Here is a 27,850-nt window from a genome sequence, read left to right as displayed (position 1 = left end):
GAGCTGGTGTAACTGAGTCAGGTTTGTAGGCATCCTTGCTTGCACAGGCTTTTTGATTTCTGCCCACAAATGTTCTATAGGATTGAGGTTAGGGCTTTGTGATGGCCACTCCAATACCTTGACTTTGTTGTCCTTAAGCCATTTTGCCACAACTTTAGAAGTATGCTTGGAGTCATTGTCCATTTGGAAGATCCATTTGTGACCAAGCTTTAACTTCCTGACTGATGTCATGAGATGTTGCTTCAATATATCCACATAATTTTCCTGCTTCGTGATGCCATCTATTTTGTGAAATGCACCAGTCCCTCCTGCAGCAAAGCATCCCCACAACATGATGCTGCCACCCCTGTGCTTCACGGTTGGGATGGTGTTTCCTCGGCTTGTCTCCCCATTTTTCCTCCAAACATAAAGATGATCATTATGGCCAAACAGTTCCATTTTTGTTTCATTAGACCAGAGGACATTTCTTTGTCCCCATGTGCAGTTGCTTTTTTATGGCGGTTTTGGAGCAGTGGCTTCTTCCTTGCTGAATGGCCTTTCAGGTTATGTCGATATAGGACTTGTTTTACTGTGGATATATATACTTTTGTACCTGTTTCCTCCAGCATCTTCACAAGGTCCTTTGCTGCTGTTCTGGGATTGATTTGTACTTTTTGCACCAAAGTACGTTCATCTCTTGGAGACAGAACGCGTCTCCTTCCTGAGCGGTATGACGGCTGCGTGGTCCCATGGTGTTTATATTTGCGTACTATTGTTTGTACAAATGAACGTGGTACCTTCAGGCATTTGGAAATTGCTCCCAAGGATGAACCAGACTTGTGGAGGTCTACAATTTTTTTTTCTGAGGTCTTGGCTGAAAATCTTTAGATTTTCCCATGATGTCAAGCAAAGAGGCACTGAGTTTGAAGGTAGGCCTTGAAATACATCCACAGGTACACCTCCAGTTGACTCAAATGATGTCAATTAGCCTATCAGAAGCTTCTAAAGCCATGACATAATTTTCTGGAATTTTCCAAGCTGTTTAAAGGAACAGTCAACTTAGTGTATGTAAACTTCTGACCCACTGGAATTGTGACACAGTGAAATAATCTGTCTGTAAACAATTGTTGGACAAAGTACTTGTGTCCATGCACACAGTAGATGTCCCAATCGACTTGCCAAAACTATAGTTTGTTAACAAGAAATTTGTGGAGTGGTTGAAAAATTTGTTTTAATGACTCCAACCTAAGTGTATGTACATTTCCTGACTTCAACTGTATCTTTATGGTCAATATAATACATGTCTACTGTACTACACTTCACATACAAGTACATCATCTCAGTGTTGAGTAGATACGTCATTGCTGCAGTTACAACCTGCTTATTACACTTTCTTTGTGTCATTATCATTGTTCTAACCATTTGTTTGTTTCTGTAGTTCTCAGAGTGCCCAGCCAGCTATGACCAGGTGCACAGGGAGATGTCCCGAGAAGGGGCCAGGGTTCTGGCCTTGGGATACAGAGAGATCGGACACCTCAGCCACCAACAGGTAACTCTACCTGTCCTGTCCTATCTAACTCAGGGTTTCTCAAACTTTTTGCGGCCGGGGACCCCTTTTGTGATAGCAAATTCATCAGGGACCCCCTCATAATCAGAACACAACTCACGTGAGATAAAAAAGAGCATACAATGAGTTTTACTATGACTTCGGTAGTGCATGGCTGGACGAACCAAATCTTGGGCCCTGGAAGACCTGCCTCTTAGCATCGGAGAGAAAACGTTCGTTTTCAAGTAAATTTCCTGCAATTCTACACATTTTGTCATGTGGCAGAGACTTATTCCACGGATCCCTTGGTCAAAAATTGTTAAATTTTGTTGTTGTTAGTAATATGTTCACGAAAATAGATCGCTATATAAAGCAGGTAGACGGGCTTCGAGGCATTTAGTTACTGTTCGATTGATCGTTAGAATGGGCAAAACGAGTGACCTAAACGACTTTAAGCGTGGTCTGATCGGCGGTGCCAAGTGCGCTGATCCATTATCTCAGACACGACCGCCTTCCTGGCCTTTTCATGCACGACAGTGTATATGGTTTACCGAGAATGGTGCGACAAACAAACATCCAGTTAGCGGCAGTCCTGTGGTCGAAAAGAGCTCGTTGATGAGAGAGGTCGAAGGAGAAAGGCAATAATCGTGCCAGCTATCAGGCGGGACACAAACAGTCAAATAACGGCGCAGTGCAACAGTGGTGTGTAGAACGGCATCTCAGAACGCACAACTCGTTAATCCTTGTCACGGATGGGCTTTTGCAGCAGATGACCACCCAGGTGACCACTTCTATCAGCTAAAAACAAGAGGAAGCAGGTCCAGTGGGCACGCAATCACCAACACTGGACAATTGAGGAGTGGAAAAACATTGCCTGGTCTGACGAATCCCGGTTCCTGTTGTGTCATTCTGATGACAGAGTCAGGATTTGGTGTAAGCAGCATGAATCTATGGCCCCATTCTGCCTAGTGTCAACGGTACAGGCTGGTGGCGTGGTGTAATGGTGTGGGGAATGTTTTGCTGGCACACGTTAGGTCCCTTGATACTAATTGAGCAACATGTCCATTCCCCGAAGAATTTGGGGTGTTCTGGAGGCGAATGGGGTTTTGACTCGGTACTAGATGAGTGTACCTAATAAACTGCCCTGTCCTGTCTAACTCACCCGTCTTGCCCTGTCCTCTCTAACTCACCTATCTCACCTACTTGTCCCGTCTAACTCACCTATCGGTCCTGTCCTGCTCTGTGTGAGGGGATGAGTTTCCCGAAATGTCAATACTCTCAACAACCCAGCTGCTCAGCTGAGAGAGAGGGTGGGGTAGTTCTGGGTCTTCGAGATAAATAAAGTACCACGTTAGCTACAAGGCTTTCGTGAAACTCAGCCAAGCGGTTAGTTGAGGGTGTCTCTCTTTTACAGCAGGGGTTGGTTGTTTGTGTGACTGGGTGCTTTGTGGCTGTCTGTACAGGTGCGGGAGGTGACTCGTGATGCTCTGGAGTGTGACCTGCAGTTTGCCGGCTTCATGGTCGTCTCGTGTCCCCTGAAGACCGACAGCAAGGCTGTCATTAAAGAGATCCAGGAGGCATCGCATCATGTGAGAAGGCTGTCTAAAAATACACACGCACGCTCACACACATTCACACAGATTACAATTATTACAATAATATCAGGCACATCCATGCACGCAGTCACTCAGTCAGGCGCACACACACTACACACCACACATACACATAACCCTCCTCTCCTCCGTCTCTCCCTCAGGTGGTGATGATAACAGGCGACAACCCTCTAACAGCGTGCCACGTGGCCAGAGAGCTCAACTTCATCCAGAAGGAACACACACTAATACTGCAGGCCAGACCCAACCAGGGTAGGGCACACTAAAGAGCCAATTTATGCTTGATCTGAAAACCGTCCTGTCGGTTTTCACTCCAACCCTAATCTAGTGCACCTGATTCTAATAGCGGGTTGATAAGCTGAATCAGGTTAGTTACAACTGGGGTTGGACAGAAAACAGACAGGACGGTAGCTCTCCACGAACATGGTTGGACTAATCTACAGACTAATGCACTGATGATATAACCATATGATTGTTGTAATGAGGGGATCTATAGTGGACAGTGCATGTGTTGTAGACCTGGGTCAAATGCATATATATTATACTTGAGCTGCACTTGATCTACTTCGCCCCAGTTCAATGGAATAATATGCAAACCAAATCAAGCGCACCTTAAGTACTTGAGACTATTTGACATAATATGTATGTTTTTAGCCCAGGGTGAAGTGTGTCGCTTTTTTAAGAATGCACTATAATACGGTAACTTGTGCCGTTGTTCCTTCCAGGTGAGTGGCAGTGGGAGTCTATAGACGGCAGTGTGTGTGTTCCGCTGCCCCCGCCATCCGTCCCCTCGTTGGTCGATCAGTATGATCTGTGTGTGACGGGGGAGGGGCTAACCAGACTGACCAGTGACACCCGGTTGCTCCATGCCCTCCTGCCGCATGTCCGGGTGTTCGCACGGGTCAGCCCTAAACAGAAGGTCAGTCTTCTTGCCTCCATATAGACATTAGCTATGCTCATAGGGCTCTAGTCAAAAGTAGTGCACTATACAGTATAGGGTTCAATTTTGGACACTACCACTGAATTCTATTTTTGTGTCAAAAAAGCTTTGTTCGATTTGATTACCTTTCAATTCCAATTGTTGTTATTTTACTCAATTTTTGTTGATGTAATGAATTTATTAGATAATAAAAAATACACTACATATATTCTTGAGTGTACAAAACATTATGAACGCATGCTCTTTTCATGACAGACTGACAAGGTGAATCCAGCTGAAAGCTATGATCCCTTATTGGGGAGTGTCGATGAAGGGGAGGAGACAGGTTAAATAAGGATTTTTCAGCCTTGAGACAATTGAGACATGGATTGTGTATGTGTGCCATTCAGAGGGTGAACGGGCATGACACAATATTTAAGTGCCTTTGAACGGGGTATGTTAGTAGGTGCCAGATGCACTGGTTTGTGGTTTTTCATGCTCAACAGTTTCCTGTGTGTATCAAGAATGGGGGTTTTGTACACGGTGTACAACCAACACACTCAAGAACTAGCGGTACATTTTGAGGCTAGTTTTGTGCTAACTGTGTGTATTGTTATTGTGTTACAGGAGTTTGTAATCACTAGTCTTAAAGGATTGGGCTATACAACATTGATGTGTGGAGACGGGACCAATGACGTCGGAGCACTCAAACACTCTCATATCGGTGAGGTCATTCGACATGTCACTCAAAGCTGTGCACAATATTCAGCAACGTTAACGGACGACACACCTGTCTTAGACCATGATACCTTCAATTCAACCTTTATTGTCTCAGTAGGGAAATTTATGCCATCCTCTTATTATTATAAACAATGTCGCTATATGTGAGTCATTTTGTAACCATTCTCTCTCTCTCTCTCTCTCTCTCTCTCTCCACCCTCTCCCTCCCTCCCCCCACCCTCTCTCCTTCCTTTCCCCCCATCAGGTGTGGCTCTGTTGGCCAACGCTCCAGAGCGTATGCCTGAGAGGAGGAAGAGGGGCAGAGAGAAGGAGACTCCAGCAGCCGACTCCAGACCCTCCCTACCTCCGGTCACCAGCTCAGGGGTCAAACTGACCTCCAGGGCAGCCAGGCAAAGGGTCATGGCCCAGAGAGAGGAGCAGCTAGCCGCACAGAAGGTGGTGTGTGTTGGGGTAGGGAAAGAGGGAGGGAGAGGTGATTGTGTGTGTTGTTAACCATTTGGTGTTTATTCTGTTGTAGGAGAGGATTAGTCAAGTCTTAAAGGAGCTGGAAGAAGATCAGATACAAGTAGTGAAACTGGGAGATGCCTCCATTGCTGCCCCCTTCACCTCCAAATTGTCCTCCATACAGTGCAGTGAGGAACATACACACATAATCAGTACTTAAAAAAAAAAAATGTGTGTTTTGTTTACACCCACACTGTATACAAACACTCACTCACTCACTCACTGTCTCTCTCACTCACACACTGTCTCCCTCTCCCTCTTTATCATCTCCTCCTGCCTAGTCTGCCACGTGATAAAGCAGGGCCGCTGTACGCTGGTGACCACACTACAGATGTTTAAGATCCTGGCGCTGAACGCGCTGGTGCTGGCCTACAGCCAGTCTGTCCTCTACCTGGAGGGGGTCAAGTTCAGTGACTTCCAGGCCACCCTACAGGGCCTGCTATTGGCCGGCTGCTTTCTCTTCATCTCCAGGTCAAAGGTGAAAGGTCACATGGAGGGAAAAACACTAGTGCTTTCTCTTGATAGTTTTTCCTCCTTCGGTTTCTTGTGTCCTCTCCTCCCTGCCTCCTCCCTGCCTCCTCAAAACGTCAGAGGGAAGCGTTTATTTTCCTTGAATCCTTTCATCAGTTCCCGAAAGACATTTTTTAGGAGGAAAGGACATAAGGAATCGAGGAAAGAGTATTGAGAAAGAACCTGTGACATCCATGTAATGCTTGTACTGTAGTTGTGATTGGTAGGAAACCATATTATGTAGCCCTAGTGCTAACAAGTGTAGTTTCAAGTTAAGCCTTTAACTCAACTTAGGGGGTTTTCACATTAAATTCGGTGCCCTGGTCCGTTTTCCTGGAGAGTGTGAGAATTCTACAAAATAAGTTTTGCTTTCACAAGACCTGAAAATAACAATTTCAGGGTGCGATTAGCAAGACACACATTCTACGTGACGTTAGCGAGCTAGCTTGTTTACAAAAAAGTTCCATGCGACTCCTGATACTCTGGTCCTGCATCTTGGACCCGCTACAAACGCAGGTCCAGGATTCGTTTTAGCCAGGATTAATTTGTGTTTCACACATGCTTTATAGTGCGGCTCAGGGCACCAAACGCTCCAGGGAATGGATCATACAGGGGAGATGTGAAAAAGCGCCCTTTTAGGTTTTCATCCTATTTTCTCTTGTTCTGTCCAGCCCCTGAAGACTCTGTCTAAAGAGCGGCCCTTACCTAACATCTTCAACCTGTACACTGTTCTGACAGTACTGCTGCAGTTTGCTGTTCACTTCTGTAGTCTGGTATACCTGTACAAAGGAGCGCAGACCAGAAGTCCTCCAAGGTACACATACATGCATACACACATGCAAGCGCGCAAACACACATTCTCTATCACACACACACACACTATAGATACCTACAGACTTGTTGATACTGTTATTTGCGCCCCCACTGTACTAACCGTACATGTTCACCTTACAATTATTGACATTGTCTTGTTTCCAACCAGTCCAAGTATCCCCTCTCATAATCCTCTGTCCGTTGTCCTTTATCTTTTAGGGCGGAGCGGTTTGCGGACCTGTACAAAGAGTTTGAGCCCAGTCTCATCAACAGCACAGTGTACATAATGTCTATGGCCATGCAGATGGCTACCTTTGCCATTAACTACAAGGTACTGCTCTTCCTCCTCCACGTCTTAGGTTTAATGTAGCCTTCATGATCCCTTATAAGGCCTTTCTTTGCATATAAAATATTTGAGGATTCTATGTAGGGCTTATGAAGTCTTCATTAAGCCTACATAAGGGATACCTAATAAAAAAATGTGGCCCATTTTCTATACAATGGATAGACTATGCAGTACTTATCCTAGCCATCATTGAATAACACATGTATTCCACTAATACTGTGTGTTTTTCTAGGGTCATCCTTTCATGGAGTCTCTGAGTGAGAACAGACCGCTGCTATGGAGTATCGCCCTTTCAGGTCTGGCAATCGTGGGCCTTCTTTCAGGATCCTCGCCTGAATTCAACGAGCAGTTTGCTCTTGTGGATATACCAACAGAGGTCAGCATATATTATACAGATGTCGGATCTTAATTTGATCACAAAAATGTCCTGCTCATTAAGAAATTCAACTGAGCATCGTGATTTATAGTAGTTATGTTAACTGAAAAGCAGCAGTTCTCTTTCTCCTTGCGGGAGCAGTCGAGTTTTTCAGACCAGTGGAGCTGTATTTGTTCATATTCTGTAGGCTAACCATTAGCCTATCCATTGTCACATAATGAAAGGTGTGAAAACCGATAATAGGCTACTGTTTGTTTCACAGTCTATTGTTGCTTGCTAGGTCTGTGCATTTTCTTTTAATCAATTTAGCATACCTTGTATTATTTATAATTATGTTTTATGTTGGATGTGCGCTCACAATCTAATTGTTATTTGTCAGATTTTTTTATTTCTTAAAGGTATTTTTTAAAGAGTGGGGCATTCCCACTCCTTTCGTAATTGTTTTGTTTTTATTGAGGAGGCAGTGGGATGGATTTGAGGCAGTGGGATGGACAGGCATATATGTCCCGGGGTCAGCGGCTGTAGACGCTGGATCACACAGCCACTGAGGCCACCAATAATTGATTCTGCCTATTGCTTGCCTTGAACATATAATAAAACAATTGCTAAAAAAAAAAAGGATTTTCCCTAAGGAAAAATAAATATACCCCCTACAAATATGTAAATGTTTTATAATCCACATAAGAATTCACACGAGATGCGCTGTAGCCTGCATAGAGCCTGCATAGGCTATTTGAACTGGCACACAGTGGACCTGCAGGCTAAGGTACATTGTAGGTACGCTATTGCATTGTACATAAACACCGCTTCCAGCTGCCCCCTGGCTGTGATTCTAAATATTTCTTCAAACATTCAACTCCTGCTTGATTATTTTCCTCCTGCAATGAAACGGGTCAAGTTAAGATCCAACATTTGTACTTTCACACACATTTTGTGTGATTGCTTTGATGTGTTGCTTTATAAGCATGTATGAACCTTTTTTATAATGAATTAACTAAGTTTATAGTAATATGTTTGGAAGTTCTCTGTTTAACTGCTTTTTAGTCCAGGACTAGGCTTAATCTGTCTGGGAAACCGGTGCAAAAGGATGCATAAATGATTATAATCTATGTGTTTTCTCCCCTGCAGTTCAAGCTAGTCATTGCCCGCGTCCTGGTGGTTGACTTTGTCGCTGCCCTGCTGGTCGACCGCATTCTGCAGTTCCTGCTGGGCAAAGGAACCCTGAGGCTGCCTTCCTGAATCGCAATGCCAACAGCTGCCTTGAGCAACCCACTGCCCTCAGCAACCAAACTATAAAGGGAGAGGATTGAGGAGACTTGTGGAGGGAGGAAAAGATTGAAGGCTGATGTGACGCACAAGACAGCAGAGGAGATGGACTAGGCGTGTCAGGCAGATGCGCAGTACTGCTGCACCACACCCCTAAATGTTACCCCATCTCTCTACTGTCCTGCTTTGTCCCTCTGTTCCTCCTCTTCACTAATGTTTTAAAATTAAAACTAAAATTTAAAATTATATTTATTTTATGCTAGAGAAAATCTTGGGCTCAAATGGTATTTGCTTTCTTTCGAATACTTTGAGCGTTTTGGTTGATCCTGCCAAGAGCTCCAGATAAGCAGGGTTTGCACCTTTGGGACTGTTCCGTTGCGCCAGGCAAGCTAAAACAAGTGCAGCTAAAGTTTTTGAAAGAAAATAAATACTATTGGATACCCAGGTCTAGTTAGACGCCCCCTCTTGCCTTCCCGTTCCCCCTCTCCATCCCTCCCTCTATCACTGAAGGCCAAGAAGACAGCAGTATTGTGTGGCGTTTGAGATTGTGTGCCGGCCCATGTGAAACGCGCACACACACACACAACAGGGCGTTCTCCAAGAGAATTGCGAAGTGTTTGATTTTTTTCCATTTTGTTTTTTCTTCTTCATTTTGTAAAAAGATAAAACTTACAGACTTATAAAATACCAAAAAATACAAGTGGTGCTTTTTTTGTCAAGTGCTACTTTGTCATGTTCCATTTACCTATGCAGTGCACTGCCTACTATACCTACATAGGGGTTGGACATATATTTTTTAAGTGATGAGTGAGCTGCATACATTTTAACTGGAAGTCAAGTTGAGAGGCCACAAGAAAATCCTTCAGATCCTTTTGCTTTATGTTTGAGAGGACCAAAAGTCCCGTGTGGCTCGCTTGATAGAGCATGGCACTTGCAATGCCAGGTTTGTGGATTCGATTCCAGTGAGGGACCAGTATGAAAAATGTATGCACTAACTACTTACTGTAAGTCGCTCTGGATAAGAGCGTCTGCTAAATGACTAAAATGTAAAAATGTCTGGTGTGCTCTTGCTTGCTACACTGGCAATCTATTGTGACAGATTAAAATCTAGCATTTGATTTTGGTGATGAGATTACTACACTGACAACAGAGGTGGGATGATGTCATGATGACTGTGGTACGGGCCACCCATAGACCAAAAATATAATCGTAAAGTGTTGGTTTCATGAGCTGAAATAAAAGATCCCTGAAATGTTGCACAAAAAGCTTATTTCTCTAAAATGTTGTGCACAAATTTGATAATCATCCCTGTTAGTAAGCATTTCTCCTTTGCCAAAATTATCCATCCACCTGACGGGTGTGGCATAGCAAGAACCTCATTAAACAGTATGATCATTACACAGGTGCACCTTGTGCTGGGAACAATAAAAGGCCACTCTAAAATGTGCAGTTTTGTCACACAACACAATAGCACAGATGTCTCATGTTTTGAGGGAGTATGCAATTGGCATGGTGACTAGGAATGTCCACCAGAGCTGTTGCCAAATAATTGAATGTTCATTTCTCCACCATAAGCCGCCTCCAACGTCGTTTTAGAGAATTTAGCAGTACGTCCAACTGGCCTCCCAGACCACGTATGGCGTCATGTGGGCGAGCGGATTGCTGATGTCACCGTTGTGAACAGAGTGCCCCATGTTGGCGGTCGGGTTATGGTATGGACAGGCATAAGCTATGGACAATGAACACAGTTGCATTTTATTTTTGGAAATTGTAATGCACAGAGATACCGTGACGAGATTCTGAGGCAATTTTATTTTAAAGGTATCAAATCACATTTTATTGGTCGCATACACATATTTAGCAGATGTTATTGCGGGTGTAGCGAAATGCTTGTCTGCAAAGTTGCTTAGGAGCTAGAAGCAGAGCTTCCATGTCTGTTGGTGCCATGTTACTTTAAAACATTTTTTTGTGAACAACAGATGCATATCTGTATTCCCAATCATGTGAAATCCATGAATTTATTTCAATTGAATGATTTCCTTATATGAACCGTAACTTAGTAAAATCTTGTTGCCTTTATATTTTTTGTTCAGGATAATAACGGGGCCACCTCAGATTCCATTTGGTGTCAAACCGTGCTAAAAACTATGGGTTGTTTAAAAAGCTGAATTATGGTAACACTTTGGTTGTTATCTTGAGAGGAGTAGAACGCAACTCGTCCCCCCCAAAAAACTGCTTAAGGGACGGTTCATGCAGAGATATGGCAGCTAGAGCCTAAGTAGTGCAAAGGTGCTCCTAGTGGGCCACGTCGTTCAACACTAAAATTTCCCGACATGCATATCTGTAAATGGGAGGGGACGATTTTGTTTGTGCGCGGGTAGATTTAAAAAAATAAGTATGGCGGATATTAATTCTGGAAAGCAATCAGAAAGGTTTGTATTTTTTTTAGTTAATAATGATACTGAAAGTTTTCCTGAAATTCACTTTGCTGTGAAGAATTGGGTGGAATTAACGCGCTATCTCAGAGGGTCGTATTGTGTTTTACATCAAAGGAGGAGCTTGCTAACGTTAACTTCCGACCTCACTGCCCGGGTAACGTTAGCTACTAGCTAACACCGGCAACAACCCCTATTTTAAAGTAGTCCTAGTGGTAGCCACGTCTATAGACAGCTAACTAGCCATTTCAACATAAACTATGCTCATGTGGTTATGTTAATCTTCCTCTCTCTTTTTCATTGATGTCATCAGCAACTGCGACAGCTCTGCTGAACACCAGAAGGTAAGACAATCAACAGCTGATTGTGTTGTGGTCTATGTGGTTTTGGTTGCACATAAGAGCCAATATACATAATATAACCTTACTAAAATGGTAGCTAGCTGATGAAATTAGCATAGCACTGACGATAACATACGAATGATCTAAAAGCCCACTTTGTCTGTTGATCAAGGTCCACGATGAAGAAAAGCCTCAGCAGGGACTCAAAAGAGTTTGCCCTGGGAGTCCAAGCCCAGCAGCTCCTCACCCCAAATCTCCCTGCAGACACACTCCTGCCTCCACCACCACCAACATCCAGATGTCACAAACAACAGACATACAGATGAAGCCGTGTTCTGGAGAAGAGGGGCATGGAAGGGATCCTGAGGAGGGTGTTGTAACAGAGGGTCGATCGTTGAGCCCGAGCAGCACGCAAAGGAAATCCTGGAGGAGGTCGGCCAGGGACCGACGCTCTCTCCCTTCCCTCCCCAACACCTCCCAGAGTGAGACCCGAAACCCGTATTTTTAAATATTGACAACATTGGTTGTGGTGTCTGGGATGAGTGACACTAGCCAGAGCGTCTGGTAGGATAGAGAGTATTGTTTACGTCTTCTAGAGCCATAAAACATATACTCTTTCCAAGTTATGGCTAGAGTCAACCACCTATCCCAGGTTAACCCTTAACAACAATGAATGGCAGTATGGGAAGGAGGCACAATTGGGGCTAAGTGATTTACAAAATGCTCTCTTGTAACCTGTAAATGCTAAGCTTCTGTCTAAATGCCTCGTATCCAGCTATATGCAGGTCAATCAGCCAATCCCTACCAGAGGAGGAGAGGCTAGAGAAACTGATGGAGGCTTCTATGAGGGTATGTTTAAGTGATTGCAATTTGCTAGTGTCTGTGTGTGTGTTTTGAAAGTCAGGCTAACTTCAACCTAGAGGTTATTTCAATGTCTATGTGATCCTGGCTGACAATTTATCTGAGTTTGTGTCCCATCTCTCTCCTCTTTGTCTCCAGCTGGCAGTCAAGAAGTTACAAGACTCACTGAGCATGACACCCAACGGCAGTTTAGAGTCACTTCAGACACAAGGTTGGTAGGATCCTTGTACGTCTTTCAAATAAGTAGTGGTTTTGGATAGTGACATCCAGCAAAAAAAACATCCAATGTTTACTTCTGCCCCCTACTGGTTCGGTGCAGTATTTTGAATGGAGCTTAAGTTGTGTGCCTTGCAGTAGGCATACAGTCCATTTGGAAAGTATGCAGACCCTTCCATTTTTCCACATTTTGTTACGTTACAACCTTATTCTAAAATGTATTAAATATTTATTTAAATTTTCAATCTACACACAACCCCATAATGACAAAGTGAAACCTGGTTTTTAGATTTTTTTCCGCAAATTTATAAAATAACATATCGCTTATTTACATAAGTATTCAGACCCTTTGCTATGAGACTCAAAAGTGAGCTTAGGTGCATCCTGTTTCCATTGATCATCCTTGAAATGTTTAACTTTATTGGAGTAAATTCAATTGATTGGAAATTATTTGGAAAGGCACACACCTGTTTATATAAGATCCCACAGTTGACAGTGTATGTCAGATCAAAAACCAAGCCATGAGGTTGAAGGAGTTGTCCGTAGAGCTTTGAGACAGGATTGTGTCGAGGCAAAGATCTGGGGAAGGGTACCAAAAATTGTCTGCAACATTGAAGGTCCCCAAGAACACAGTGGCCTCCATTCTTAAATGGAAGAAGTTTGGAACCATCAGGACTCTTCCTAGAGCTGGCCGGCCGGCCAAACTGAGCAATTGGGGGAGAAGGGCCTTAGTCAGGGAGGTGACCAAGAACCCGATGGTCACTGACAGAGCTCCAGAGTTCCTTTGTGGAGATGGGAGAACCTTCCAGAAGGACAACCATCTCTGCAGCACTCCACCAATCAGTCCTTTATGGTAGAGTGGCCAGACGGAAGCCACTCATCAGTAAAAGGTCCATGACAGCGCGCTTGGAGTTTGCCAAAAGGCACCTAAGGACTTTCAGCGCATGAGAAACAAGATTCTCTGGTCCGATGAAACCAATACTGAACTATTTGGCCTGAATGCGAAGTGTTAACTTCTGGATTCCACCTGGCACCATCCCTATGAAGCGTGGTGGCAGCATCATGCTGTGGGGATGTTTTTCAGCCGCAAGGACTGGGAGACTAGTCAGGATCGAGGGAATAATGAATGGAGCAAAGTACAGAGAGATCCTTGATGGAAACCTGCTCCAGAGTGCTCAGCACCTCCGACTGGGGTGAAGGTTCACCTTCCCACAGGACCCTAAGCACACAGCCAAGGACCCTAAGCACACAGCCAAGACACTGTGGCTTTTGGACAAATCTCTGAATAGCTATTGACTTGAACCCAATAGCACATCTCTAGAGAGACCTGAAAATAGCTGTGCAGCGACACTCACCATCCAGCCTGACGGAGCTTGAGAGGATCTGTGGAGAAGAATGAGAGAAACTCCCCAATACAGGTGTGCCAAGCTTGTAGCGTCATACCCAAGAAGACTCTAGGCTCTAATCGCTGCCAAAGGTGCTTCAACAAAGTACTGAGCAAAGGGCCTGAATACTTATATTAATGTGATAAAAAAAAATTGCAAACAATTCTACAAACTTGTTTTTGCTCTGTTTGTGTATAGATTGATTGGGGGGGACAATTAATTTTAAAATAAGGCTGTAACGGAAGAAAATGTTGAAAAAGTTAAGGTCTAAATACTTTCCGAATTCACTTTGTCTAATAATGTTAACACAATTCGTTACTACCATTTTCTTCCCTGTTTCAGTGGAGGCTGTACAGAAGGGGTGGTCTTGCCTGGCCAAAGATCTACGCAGTGAGCTGCAGTGTCAGCAACCTCCCACTAGCACAGCCAGGTAAGGCTGTCTCGTCACAGCCCTCAACCTCATTTTGTTCACTGACTTAACGTCCTTAACCTTTCTGAACAACCCATCCCGGATCCGGGATAATTGTCATCAGCAACGCTGCATAGCATAGCATAGCGCCACAGTCAAGTAATATTACTAGAAAATATTCATATTCATGACATCACAAGTGCAATATTGCAAAACACAGCTTAGCCTGTTGTTAATCCACCTGTCGTCTCAGATTTGGAAATTATGCTTTACAGCAAAAGCAATACAAGCGTTTGTGTAAGTTTATCGATCGCTTAACAAATCATTAAGTACACTTAGCATCAGGTAATTTGGTCACAAATCAGAAAAGCAATCAAATTAATCGTCTACCTTTGATGATCTTCGGATGTTTTCACTCACGAGACTCCCAGTTAGACAACAAATGTTCCTTTTGTTCCATAAAGATATTTTTATATCCAAATACCTTTGTTCGTTTCGCGCGTTGTGCTAAGAAATCCACAGGAAAAAGCGTTCACGACAACGCAGACAAAACGTTTTTTATAATCAATCCTCAGGTTGTTTTTCAAATATCTATTCGATAATACACTGCTCAAAAAAATAAAGGGAACACTTAAACAACACAATGTAACTCCAAGTCAATCACACTTCTGTGAAATCAAACTGTCCACTTAGGAAGCAACACTGATTGACAATAAATTTCACATGCTGTTGTGCAAATGGAATAGACAAAAGTTGGAAATTATAGGCAATTAGCAAGACACCCCCAATAAAGGAGTGATTCTGCAGGTGATGACCACAGACCACTTCTCAGTTCCTATGCTTCCTGACTGATGTTTTGGTCACTTTTGAATGCTGGCGGTGCTTGAGACGGAGTCTACAACCCACACAAGTGGCTCAGGTAGTGCAGCTCATCCAGGATGGCACATCAATGCGAGCTGTGGCAAAAAGGTTTGCTGTGTCTGTCAGCGTAGTGTCCAGAGCATGGAGGCGCTACCAGGAGACAGGCCAGTACATCAGGAGACGTGGAGGAGGCCGTAGGAGGGCAACAACCCAGCAGCAGGACCGCTACCTCCACCTTTGTGCAAAGAGGAGCACTGCCAGAGCCCTGCAAAATGACCTCCAGCAGGCCACAAATTGTGTGGGTTGTAGACTCCATCTCATGCTACCACTAGAGTGAGAGCACCGCTAGCATTCAAAAGTGACCAAAACATCAGCCAGGAAGCATAGGAACTGAGAAGTGGTCTGTGGTCACCACCTGCAGAATCACTCCTTTATTGGGGGTGTCTTGCTAATTGCCTATAATTTCCACCTTTTGTCTATTCCATTTGCACAACAGCATGTGAAATTTATTGTCAATCAGTGTTGCTTCCTAAGTGGACAGTTTGATTTCACAGAAGTGTGATTGACTTGGAGTTACATTGTGTTGTTTAAGTGTTCCCTTTATTTTTTTGAGCAGTGTATATCAACCGGAAGTGTTGGTGTTTCAATAGGACCGGGAGTAACAATGACCGCCTTTCTCTGTTGCGCATAACTCACTCTGAGAGCCCCCACCTATCCACTTACACAATGTGGTCATTCTCGCTCATTTTTCTAAATAAAAGCCTGAAACTATGTCTAAAGGCAGTTGACACCTTAGGGAAGCCATAGAAAAAGGAATCTGGTTGATATCCCTTTAAATGGCTAATAGGGAAGCATAAGAACAGAGAGGTTTCAAAAACAGAGGCACTTCCTGATTGGATTTTCCTCAGGTTTTAGCCTGCAATATAAGTTCTGTTAAACTCACAGACAAAATTTTGACTGTTGTGGAAACTTTAGAGTTTTCTATCCTAATCTGACAATTATATGCATATTCTAGTTTCGGGGGCTGAGAAATAGGCAGTTTCAAATGGGTACGTTTTTTAGCCAAAAACGAAAATACTGCCCCCTAGCCCACATACTTACCTTTTTCCTGAGCATTCTATTTTATGCTTATTATTCCAGCACTGATTTTTATTTTTTCTAATCCTTTAACATGAGACAAATGGGGCCAGGATGATCCGAGTATTGCGATACTAGTCAGTATCGTGGCAAGGAAACAAAACACGAAACAGATTTAACTTCTTTAGGAAAACAACCCTAATGTTGGAAACAAGCAGCGTCATGTCATCCAGAGCCCCCCCCCAAGCTATAGAACACAATATTTTACATACAGCAGGTTTTTAAAGGAAGGCTTTGTGTTTTTGGCATGGAAAAAATATTGCGATACTGGTATCGGCACAGCCCAAGAGAAAAAGGGCTGTCATTCTTCTGTATTGTCCTTTATTTCTAGTTCAGCCCTTTCTGTATTCATTCAGTCATCTGTTATGGCTCCCTTTTGACTGTCTCTTTCTCGCTAGTGACACTGCAATGCAGAACACCATGGAGCAGACCAGGAAGGCTATACACAGGTAACTGACTTCCTCGTCACTGTGTGTGTGCGTGCCTGTAATGAATAAATATTGTCTGTTTTTATTCCATCTGTGTGATTTCAGGCTGCAGGCTGAGAGTGCATCTTGGAAGTCCCTGTTAGACAAGCACCGGAGTAAAGCTGAAGAATTGGCCAGGTGACTACATTCTCTCACACACACGGATACAAATTACATGCACTTGTTCACTCTTGTTCTGCACTCACCATGCTCCAAGTTTCAGGTTGTCAAAGTGATTTTTCTTCTCATGTGCCTGGTGCTTCAGTCCAATTTGGGCATTAGCCAAAGTCCGCTATCAATAACCAGGCCTGGTATTCATAGCTGACTTTGAAAAGGCGTTGATAAAGTATGACTGGAGTTTATACACTGCTCAAAAAAATAAAGGGAACACTTAAACAACACAATGTAACTCCAAGTCAATCACACTTCTGTGAAATCAAACTGTCCACTTAGGAAGCAACACTGATTGACAATAAATTTCACATGCTGTTGTGCAAATGGAATAGAGAAAAGGTGGAAATTATAGGCAATTAGCAAGACACCCCCCAAAACAGGAGTGATTCTGCAGGTGGTGACCACAGACCACTTCTCAGTTCCTATGTCCAGAGCATGTAGGTGCTACCAGGAGACAGGCCAGTACATCAGGAGACGTGGAGGAGGCCGTAGGAGGGCAACAACCCAGCAGCAGGACCGCTACCTCCGCCTTAGTGCAAGGAGGTGCACTGCCAGAGCCCTGCAAAATGACCTCCAGCAGGCCACAAATGTGCATGTGTCTGCTCAAACGGTCAGAAACAGACTCCATGAGGGTGGTGTGAGGGCCCGACGTCCACAGGTGGGGGTTGTACTGCTTGAGGTCATTTTGCAGGGCGCTGGCAGTGCACCTCCTTGCACAAAGGCGGAGATAGCGGTCCTGCTGCTGGGTTGTTGCCCTCCTACGGCCTCCTCCACGTCTCCTGGTAGCGCCTGCATGCTCTGGACACTACGCTGACAGACACAGCAAACCTTTTTGCCACAGCTCGCATTGATGTGCCATCCTGGATGAACTGCACTACCTGAGCCACTTGTGTGGGTTGTAGACTCCGTCTCATGCTACCACTAGAGTGAGAGCACCGCCAGCATTCAAAAGTGACCAAAACATCAGCCAGGAAGCATAGGAACTGAGAAGTGGTCTGTGGTCACCACCTGCAGAAATCACTCCTTTTTTGGGGGTGTCTTGCTAATTGCCTATAATTTCCACCTTTTGTCTATTCCATTTGCACAACAGCATGTGAAATTTATTGTCAATCAGTGTTGCTTCCTAATTGGACAGTTTGATTTCACAGAAGTGTGATTGACTTGGAGTTACATTGTGTTGTTTAAGTGTTCCCTTTATTTTTTTGAGCAGTGTATATAAAATAGATATGGATGGAGGATCGGAAGTTATGCAGACAATTACATTGATGGAAGCTACCATCTATCTGTAATATTAAAGCTGATCTTCCCCCAATGATTGTTCATTGTTCAGAATGGCATGATAACGATACAAGAGTTGGCTACAGCCCATTTTAGGACCATGGTTTTTGCCTAGTGTAAATGTGTCGGTATATCTCATCTTCTTTCCCTTTGCAGGCAAGTGGAGCAGTGCAAGGAGAAGGGGGTGACGTTAGACCCTAGCTGCCTGGCCCAGTCCTCACAGAGCCAGCTCATCCAGAACAAACCTGATTACCACAGCCTGCTCTGCAGACAGCAGCCTGTACTGTCCACTATGGACATGGTGGTAATACGGACAAACTAGTATTATACCACTTGGGGATGGTTTCTTGGACACAGATTAGTCCTAGACTAAAAGCAAGCTCAATGGAGAATCTCTGTCGCAATAGTTTTGTTGTCCAGTATTTGGCTTTATGTCCAGGAAAAAAGCCTTTTGGAGTTTTTTATTTATTTAAATGTTCTATTGGGCAAATCTTGCATTTAAGTCAGATTTTCACTTAGTCATGCATTGATGTCATTTTTTATTTCAACTTTATTTAAATAGGTAGACCAGATGAGAACAAGTTCTCGTTTACAACTGCGACCTGGCCAAGATAAAGCAAAGCAGTGCGACACAAACAACACAGAGTTACACATGGGATAAACAAACGTACAGTCAATAACACAATAGAAAAGTCTATATACAGTGTTTGCAAATGTAGTAAGATTAGGGAGGTAAGGCAATAAATATGCCATAGTGGCGAAATAATTACAATTTAGCAATTAAACACCGGAGTGATAGATGTGCAGAAGATGAATGTGCAAGTAGAGATAATGGGGTGCAAAGGAGCAAAACAATTATATTGGGATGAGGTAGTTGGGTGGGCTATTTACAGATGGGCTGTGTACAGGTGCAATGATCGGTAAGCTGCTCTGACAGCTGATGCTTAAAGTTGAAGGACTACAATGATAGACTACGAATAATTATACATTTGACTGAAGTGGAAGTTAGATTTCACCCCTCAGTGTTCCATGTCCCATGCTCAGAAAGTAAAAGATGGTAGCTGCAGTGCACACATTATAGCTCCAATGCAATCTTCATCTTTTTTTTTTTTCTCCATTTTTATCACAGCCTTGTGTGTGTTAATGAATCTAACATAAAACGTCAGACGAGTTTGGGTCTTTAGTTTATCTTTGTATACCAGTATTTTTAATGTTTGATTTGTTTAAATGTTACTCCACTCCTCCGTGTGTAATGTCAGTTTTTATAGTTTACTCCGTTTGCTATTTGAGTCTTCTCTCTCCTTCCACACACACCCAGCCAATTGTCACTCAAGGAGACCTGTTTTTGTTCTACCACGAGTCACAAGTTAAAATACTAGCCGTTCACTCGCAGTGACAGTCTGCATGGTCAACGCTGCAGATGCAACAAGATATTGTTGACAACGATGCTGCTTTCCACTTTGCTTTATGTAAATCCACAAACATTCTACAATTACACTATTAGTTTGTATCTTAGTGTCTGCAAACAGTTTGTCTTTTTTTTTTAGATTTATGCCTCAAACAAATTGTGTTAGCCGCTAATTGCTACTTAGCTGGCAATACAGCCTGAAACCAAAGATTTTTACAACTAAACCAAGATGGACCACAACCTGTTGCCACGCTAGAGTCATGCACTACTCATAAAGCATATTTAGAAATTGTATACATTTTTTTTATATATATATACAATAAAGTATTTTGACATATTTTGGCCATATTGCCTAGCCCGAGCGTTTATTTGCCTCAACTACGGTGCTGCCCTGGCTTTTGTTGTCGATGGGTGCATATCGAAGGCCGGTGTTTATTACTGTTCAAGTTGTGAAAAGCTTATATCACCCTCTTAAAACGTGGTTTGCTAGCTATACACGTAATTTAAAAAAAAAACATCTATGTTCCTCCATAGATGGACACCCAGTGTAAGATGGTCAGGGAGCTGCTGTCCATACAGGAACAGTCTCAGCTACTGGTGAAGGAGACAAGCAGCAGATTGGGTAAGGGCATGTCTGGATGGATGGGTGTAGTGGTTCTCAGGGTTGTGTTCAGTAGAGCAGAACCTTTGCAACAGAAAATTCAAATCTGTTTCAATTTAGGTAGTACCTTCCCCTTTCAGTCTGTTTCAAAAAGTTTTCTACCTGCTGAACACTTCTTGACTTATTAAAGACCTCGTGCAGTCTTTATTTAGATTTTTATATCATCACTATGTCTAATATATCACTGTTTATTTAATGAAAAATAACTAATATATTTTGATCATTTTATTCCCTGAGTCTCCTTTGGCTGTTGAAATGTTCAGTCTGATCTTGTGGCTGTTAGGAAGCAAATTTGAAGATATTTGCATACACATCCCTGATAGGATGGTCTAGAGCCTACCCCGTTACCCAGATGAACAGTCATTGGTCAATTATAAGCAGATCACCTTGTGAAGTCATGATGTGGGCCAAAAGTTCCATCCCACCTGAATGGGCTGAAATTCCAGGCATTTTTTTTTTTATCAAACAGCTCTTACAAAAAGGGCATTATCATAATTTTAACAATTTCAGTGTTATTTCGACCTCTGTGTGGAAGAATTAAAAAAATTGGAAAATCACATTTTTAACTGCGCTGCCCCATGAATTGTTTTGAGTTTATTTCTGTTTTTATTTAACTAGGCTAGTCAGTTAAGAACAAATTCTTATTTTCAGTGATGGTCTACTGGGGAACAGTAGGTTAACTGCCTTGTTCAGGGGCAGAACAACAGATGTTTTTACCTTGTCAGCTTGGGGATTTGATCTAGCAACCTTCCAGTTACTAGTCCAACGCTCTAACCACTAGGCTACCTGCCGCCTAGTGAGTATATTCTCTTTGTTGTGTTTATTAAATGTATTTGTTGTGATCAAATTGAAAGAAGTCATGTATTAAGTGTGTACATCTGTTCCCATCAGACGCTGATGTGGGATTCCAGGATCTCTCCTCTGACCCAGTCAGGGATCTACTGGCAGGACCCATATCCTCTGTATCAACCAACACATCATCCACCGTATCATTCTAGTACGTCTGTTTCAGGGTTATCACAATACAGTATCATGGTACAACCAAACTAGATTTTTCATGGGAAAAAAAGAAAACTAAGCAAACTGAATTCTTGCTTTGTACAAGCAGGACAAAGCACACCTTTAATAGCAGCACATACTCTATTGTGACCTTTGGTCTCGTCCAGGTTCACTCAATGAATGACCTATGAGAAAGATCATTCTGGCTTTTTCTGTATTTCCGGTATTTATGTCATGTCTTAACTCTGTACCCATGGCTGCCTAACTTAGCTGTTCTCTGTGATGCCTTGTTTGGTTGTGTTTGTAAATAAGTCTCTATGGTATCTTTCTTCATGGGATGAATGTGGATTATTTCGGCTATAACTTTCTATCCATTCTAATTCTATTCCACCACTATACTATTTGTGTCCTCCCAAATGGCACCCTATTCCTTATATAGTGCACTACTTTTGACCAGCGTGCTATGAGTCCTGGTCAAAAGTATTACTCTGTATAGGTTATAGGGTGCCATTTGGGACGGAGCCCAGTCTCCCTACAAAACGTATGCTGTTGGCCACCAGAGGGCGATCTCACCCTTTATTTAAATAGCCAATTAATATTTGCCTACAGTAAAAGGTGTAGAAAATATTCACTTGCAGTGGATGCATTTTGGGGTTAATTTGTAAGATACCTGCTTTCCTTTATTTTCCTGTACATTCGTGTCTGTTTTTCTTGTAAAAAAAAAATGTATGGTTTTAAAAAATATATATTATTATTATTAAACAGTAATTATCTGAATTTGTCTTGTATTTTCTGACCATTGAATCAGTTGTTTTAAAACCAGGTCCAATCCTGTATTTGTTTTTAACCCTTCATAAACAAGGAAATGTGAAACATTATTCCATCCCAACTCCTTTGAAACATCTCTTGGTTTCAGTGTGTAACAAGGGGAAGAATTCTCTGTACACACAACTTGTTAGTTCTCTCAACACACCCTTGTATCATATGTATAATACTTTACTCCTTGTCCCTTTCTTATCCCTCAATCTTTTCTGTTTTGTCCAGAGGTCCAGTCCTCTTTTCTCTCCTCCAGCACTGCTATGTCTTCCTCTGTCCCTTCTCCTGTCCATCAGGAAGGAAGCCCCTCCCCCACCTCATCTTGACTCCCTCCCTCTCCTTTCACCGGGTCACTGGCGCAGAACGAAGGCCTGACATTATGCCTAGTGTTTCATAACCCCCCCTTTCTTCCTTTTTCAATCTCATTCACTCTCACTATCACATCTTAAGTTTTCTCTCACCATCTTTCATGTTATAAGGTTGAGCCTTGAGCCTTCCTCTTACCAGGAGAAACATGATGAACAACAATGTGGCCCCGATGAGGAATATTTCCTTAGAGAAGTTTAACAGTCAATAGGGTTACACTTGCATGAACAGTGTGATGTCTGTTTTTTAAGAAATTGTGTAAAAGGAATCAGATAGGCTCAAGTTCTGACCACCAAATAGGAAAGGTGCCCTGCACCTACTGACTTAAACCAACATGATATTTCATCTTATTTATTGCTGTGTTACAAACATATGCATTTTCTGTGGGCTGTTCTTGCATTGGGGGGTGGGGTGCATGGTAAGAATGAGAGAAAGGACAGGAGGAGTGGGAGAAAAGTGAGGTTGTGACCGTGAGCGCTGGGGAATCACGGAGGGAGGGTGGTGCACGGCAAGAGATTGATTCTTATTTAGATTAAAATAAGGCTGGATGCTTGTGGGATGAGAAAGAGAGAGGGCTTCTCCTGCTTACAAATTGAAAGAAGTCAAGTCACATATTCAGGCACTGAAGAAAACAACATTCACAGAACAAACAGGATATAAATAGGAAAATACAGAACTAGATACAAAATATGGATTAGCTTATTAGTTATTGATCATGTATCATATTTAGATTTGTTGACATCACTGCTTAACATTACTCTTACAATATAGAGTTTGCAAATGTACCAAAAATGTATTCAAATAAACAAGGTTAAACGTGATGGTTTCTTGTGACCCATTACAGGCCTGGGCCTACTTCTGATGTGTAAATGCCTGTTGGTGCGGTAAAAATTATTTTCTTCCTGTTAGGCCAGGTCTTTATAAAATCTAACCCCTCTCCCTTCTCTAACTTCAGATTGATTAGGCATAGACTGTAGACGAGGGATGTGCCGAGCGTCAGCATAATCCACAGACAGTTTTGTCCTGTGCACTCCCTTTCGTGGTGTGCACACCCATCATTCCAGCACAGCAGTCAGCCTTCTCTCCTCCATGTCTGTTCAGTCTCCCAATTCATCTAGTGGAGCTGCTCTCTCATCTGAGTGATAAATGACAGCAAAATTGTCCACGTTTGCAGAAAAAAAAATGAAGACACTTGTATTGAATCTGTGCTGTCCATATTTCTCACACTAAAAGACATAGGAAGTTTCATTCATTGGATGTTTCTGAACACATCCTGTTTAATAGTGGCCTATTTGATGGTGTGATTTGTTCCAATTTTAAACATTTTTTGTAGATTAATTATGAGATGCTTCAATATTGGTCCCAGTTTACTGTATGATTCAGTCATTGATTTGGTCAATGGGTTGAGCGTGGTGGTAATTCAATCGATTGACAGTTCAGGGTTGAGGTGATCTTGACAGAAAAGAAAGCTTACACAACTAATTACAATTGTGTCAGACTGACACTTAGCCAAGTCCAATAAGTACCCCCTTATTTAAACTCAACCCCTTGATCTGCCCCCTGCGAATGTAGTGTACCACCTGTGCCACTGAGGTCAAGACCTCTTGGCAGTATACTATTGTAGCAGAAGTGCTTCCGTGAAATCTTTTTGCATAAATAGGAACCATGCCTGTAACCTGAATGCTTAATTGCCAGCCTTAGCTCAGTGGGCTAACACTGTTCATGGTCATACAGATTACATGGGTCATCTGCATGTCAGGGAAGTGGTTCAAAACAAAGTCTAAAAAAGCCGACTGAAGTTTTTCATGTGGCCCTGGATTAGTTTATATGAAACAGGAAAATATCTCAATAAAATGGAAGGTAAATATCTCATCAATACGATCTGACAGCCTAGGGGCGGTGACGCAGTAGCATTATGAATTGAATGCACGATATTGTATGGTCAGTTTGTTGTGGCTTCGTGAGCAGAAGGGAGGAAACGCCAACCTTTGTCCTGCAAAAATAAAAGGATCAGAGAAAACACACACTCTACTGCAGCCGAGAGTGTAATGGAATTCAATTTGCCGTGGCTGGCCGGTGGAAAATGCCATTATAACTTTCAGCAAACATTTTTTTCCCCAAACGTGATTTTTATGTGGGAAGAGAGTGACTGTCCCAGCTGAGGACCCGTGAAAATACACTGGTGATCATCTTGTTAGCTAACTATTTAGTATGCCAGCGTCGTTTCCTTATTAACTAGCATTGCCCACTTGCTACATTTTGTTTGGAATTGATCAATCAGTTGCGATGCTGATGATGTGATTCTATTTTATCACATCAATTAGCTAGCTATGTTTTGAGCTTTAGCATTGTGGTCCTCGATAACATCGTTAGCCACTTTTTTTTTTTTTTATTAACTTAGCTAGCGTTATTTACTTGCGCCAGCATAGTTATCTAAATTATAGTCATTCAGTTATTTTCTTTACCGATGCCATACGAGTTTGTTTTCTGCACTTGAAGTATCTAGCTAACTGGCTACTTAGCCAGCTAATTTGGTAATTGGCTACACCAGCTAGCGCGAGCTGGTGTTATGTGAACGACGCACACTGGTCCTCGCGCAGCTTTTTCCAGTCTGCGAAAACAATACTCTGTTTTGATTAGCCCCTTTGAACCACCGCGAGTGTGATTATTGATGTATGTATCTAGCTAGCAAGGTGTTGCCACATTTTGTTTCGTCTTTATTTTTGCATTATTTTGAATGCATATTTTATTCGCCGGACAGAACGATTTTCTTGTTTTAGCGTGAGGCGCTGTCTGCCAGCTCCCTACTTAGTGCATGTGTCCGTTGCTTTTTTTCTGTATGTTTCTTAGGGCTACACAGCTAGCTTGTCAGTTGCTTAGCTAGCAGCATTTATTCGCTATAGTAGCTTGCCGTGGTTATTGACATCGGCGAGCAGCACAAATCGTTTATGCATGTGGAACTGCTTTGGAATATTTTTTTTTTAGGTTAACTAACGTTAGCTGGCTGTAATTAATTACTATCAGCCAGTGGCGTATGATTTGCGCTGGGGGTTTCATTGTTAGCTAGCTATCTGGCTAATTGTGTGAATTCGATTGTGAGGAAAGGACCTAGGTTTTTTTTAAGTAGCTATGGATGATCAGACGCGAATGCTGGCGGGTCTCGCCGGACTCGGCGGGTTATCTCAAGGCGACGTTGGCGACCAAGACTCGGTTAGGAAACAGCTCGGTCAACCTCAACAAGACATTGGGGATATTCTACAACAGATTATGGCCATCACAGACGAAAGCCTGGACGAGGCGCAGGCCAGGTAAGAAAGGTGCTGCGAGGGAAATATGGAGCGAAGATGAGACTATCTGTTTTTGTTAATGCTTTCGTCTTGTGTTCTGTTACTCTCTTGTTGCCTGGTACAGTACAATTATGAATATTTGATGTGGTGGACGCTGCTTTATTCAGTCACTTGTGATTTGTCAACAACAGAAGATTCTATTATCTGACTAATAATTTAATGGTGGGCTACACGAATAAAGGAAGCAGGCTCCTCACACATACACACAGAATATGTATATAGCCTAGCCCATTGGTGTCAAACATACGGCCCAGGTGCCATATCCGGCCCGCGAGGGGTCCAATCATGCAGGTGGTTTGAGTAAAATCATTTTTATTTTTGTGTGGAGGATAACAGTCAAAATACTTTAAATTACTAAAACAAAATCTTAACTGTGTATAAATGATAATGGAGCTACATTCATACAGTTTCTTGACTGTCGAGCTCACACAAAAAAATCACAAATGAAAGCTAAAGCATCAAATCCCCAAAATTATGGATTTTTTTGCCGATTTTGAAGGCAAGGAAATATAACACATTTTCAGTGCAGCTCTCAAGACCTCGTTGAAGACAGAATGCGGCCCTGGGACAAAATTAGTTTGACACCCCTGGCTTATCCCATTCATAGACGCTAACCACCTTTAACACCTAGTGCCAATAGTATCTTCTGGCCAGGGGAGTTGTGTTAAAAGCCCCACGCATATGTTTAACGGTAACATGCATAGCTTGTGGTACAGTTTTGGAAACATAATGATTGTATCTTTTATAGCAGCAAGAAATAATTTTCAAAAAACAAAAGGTTAAATTACCACTTTTTTTTGCTGTACTTTAGGGTTCCCACATTTCCAAGTTAAAGCACTTGTTTTTACGGAAGTCAGTTGACTACCTGTGCTAATTGGCTATCAGCGTCTCCAAACACCTGTGTGTAAACAGAAGACTGACGCCACACAAACGTGTTGTCACTGAAAAATACTTTCGGCTGCAACTGTTACAACCTGTTAAAGCAGTGTACAGTAAGTGTAAATTTAGCATTTGTGAAAATCTTTTGATGTGATATGAAAGACGGCTTTGTTTCTAGAACCGTACCGCAATTGTGAATCTATTCAAGTTTAGATGGAGTATTTGGCTGGCAGAGGCAAGATCTTTGGACTATAAAGAGTTAACTTTAGGCTCCTATTTTACTGCTCAAGATTAGAACATCTCATTGCATTGTGGTTTTCACACATCGTGGCATCTTTGCCTGATTTCATGTTTTGTTGTACAGTTACAGTTGAAGTCGAAGTTTACATATGCCTTAGCCAAATACATTTAAACACAGTTTTTCACAATTCCTGACATTTAATCCTAGTAAATAATCCCTGTTTTAGGTCAATGAGGATCACCACTTTAATTTAAGAATGTGAAATGTCAGAATAATAGTAGAGATTTATTTCAGCTTTTATTTCTTCACATTCCCAGTGGGTCAGAAGTTTACATTCACTCAATTAGTATTTGGTAGCATTGCCTTTAAACTGTTTAACTTGGGTCAAATGTTTCGGGTAGCCTTCCACGAGCTTCCCACAATAAGTTGGAGGAATTTTGTCCCATTTCTCCTGACAGAGATGGTGTAACTGAGTCAGGTTTTAGGCCTCCTTGCTCACACACGCTTTTTCAGTTCTGCCCACAAAATTTCTATAGGATTGAAGTCATGGCTTTGATGGCTACTCTAATACATTGACTTTGTTGTCCTTAAGTCATTTTGCCACAACTTTGGAAGTATGTTTGGGATCATTGTCCATTTGGAAGACCCATTTGTGACCAAGCGTTAACTTCCTGATTGATGTCTTGAGATGTTGCTTCAATATAATATAGTCCCTCCTGCAGCAAAACACCCCCACAACATGATGCTGCCACCCCTGTGCTTCACAATTCGGATGGTGTTCTTTGGCTTGCAAGCCTCCCCCTTTTTCCTCCAAACATAACAATGGGCATTATGTCCAAACAGTTCCATTTTTGTTTCATCAGACCAGAGGACATTTCTCCAAAAAGTACGATCTTTGTCCCCATGTGCAGTTGCAAACCGTAGTCTGGCTTTTTTATGGCGGTTTTGGAGCAGTG

At 42.5% G+C, this 27,850-nt stretch overlaps 3 protein-coding genes across 10 annotated transcripts in view; all 3 read left to right on the top strand.

Moving 5' to 3' along the window:
* The window catches only part of LOC129832830 (endoplasmic reticulum transmembrane helix translocase-like), a 29,332-nt gene extending 19,601 nt beyond the window's left edge, over positions 1 to 9,731 (top strand). The window contains exons 14-25 of one of the 3 annotated variants that reach the window (XM_055896877.1): positions 1,418 to 1,528; positions 2,989 to 3,114; positions 3,282 to 3,390; positions 3,864 to 4,057; positions 4,685 to 4,781; positions 5,043 to 5,233; positions 5,316 to 5,430; positions 5,584 to 5,780; positions 6,484 to 6,626; positions 6,845 to 6,956; positions 7,204 to 7,347; positions 8,476 to 9,731. In XM_055896877.1, the coding sequence (XP_055752852.1) occupies positions 1,418 to 1,528; positions 2,989 to 3,114; positions 3,282 to 3,390; positions 3,864 to 4,057; positions 4,685 to 4,781; positions 5,043 to 5,233; positions 5,316 to 5,430; positions 5,584 to 5,780; positions 6,484 to 6,626; positions 6,845 to 6,956; positions 7,204 to 7,347; positions 8,476 to 8,586 (1,650 nt within the window). In that variant the 3' untranslated portion in view covers positions 8,587 to 9,731. Of the gene's footprint in view, positions 1 to 1,417; positions 1,529 to 2,988; positions 3,115 to 3,281; positions 3,391 to 3,863; positions 4,058 to 4,684; positions 4,782 to 5,042; positions 5,237 to 5,315; positions 5,431 to 5,583; positions 6,627 to 6,844; positions 6,957 to 7,203; positions 7,348 to 8,475 lie in introns of those variants that run through there. The other 2 variants (XM_055896876.1, XM_055896878.1) reach the window with 2 other exon arrangements.
* Positions 9,732 to 10,945: 1,214 nt separating this feature from the next.
* On the top strand, positions 10,946 to 22,022 carry LOC129832843 (uncharacterized). Its single transcript, XM_055896906.1, has 11 exons — positions 10,946 to 11,045; positions 11,362 to 11,392; positions 11,562 to 11,871; positions 12,165 to 12,238; positions 12,389 to 12,461; positions 14,194 to 14,281; positions 16,657 to 16,707; positions 16,792 to 16,863; positions 18,334 to 18,481; positions 20,120 to 20,207; positions 21,138 to 22,022. Exons 1-11 carry the CDS (start codon positions 11,011 to 11,013, stop codon positions 21,242 to 21,244), a joined length of 1,077 nt encoding a protein of 358 aa, XP_055752881.1. The 5' UTR covers positions 10,946 to 11,010; the 3' UTR covers positions 21,245 to 22,022.
* A 2,343-nt stretch (positions 22,023 to 24,365) lies between these two features.
* LOC129832837 (pre-B-cell leukemia transcription factor 1-like) overlaps positions 24,366 to 27,850 on the top strand; it is a 56,943-nt gene continuing 53,458 nt past the window's right edge. For 4 of the 6 annotated variants that reach the window (XM_055896896.1, XM_055896893.1, XM_055896891.1 and 1 more), the window contains exon 1: positions 24,366 to 25,735. In XM_055896896.1, the coding sequence (XP_055752871.1) occupies positions 25,557 to 25,735 (179 nt within the window). In that variant the 5' untranslated portion in view covers positions 24,366 to 25,556. The remainder of the gene's footprint in view (positions 25,736 to 27,850) is intronic. The other 2 variants (XM_055896894.1, XM_055896898.1) reach the window with 1 other exon arrangement.

This window comes from Salvelinus fontinalis, chromosome 34 (genome assembly GCF_029448725.1).
Source record: "Salvelinus fontinalis isolate EN_2023a chromosome 34, ASM2944872v1, whole genome shotgun sequence".
NCBI lineage: Eukaryota > Metazoa > Chordata > Actinopteri > Salmoniformes > Salmonidae > Salvelinus > Salvelinus fontinalis.
This window is presented reverse-complemented; position numbering and strand designations above follow the sequence as displayed.

Coding starts and splice junctions, on each gene's coding strand:
- LOC129832843 (XM_055896906.1), top strand. CDS start 11,011: ATGGCGGATATTAATTCTGGAAAGCAATCAGAAAG. Junction 11,872..12,164: donor CCTCCCCAACACCTCCCAGA/GTGAGACCCGAA, acceptor CCTCGTATCCAG/CTATATGCAGGTCAATCAGC. Junction 12,462..14,193: donor AGAGTCACTTCAGACACAAG/GTTGGTAGGATC, acceptor TCCCTGTTTCAG/TGGAGGCTGTACAGAAGGGG.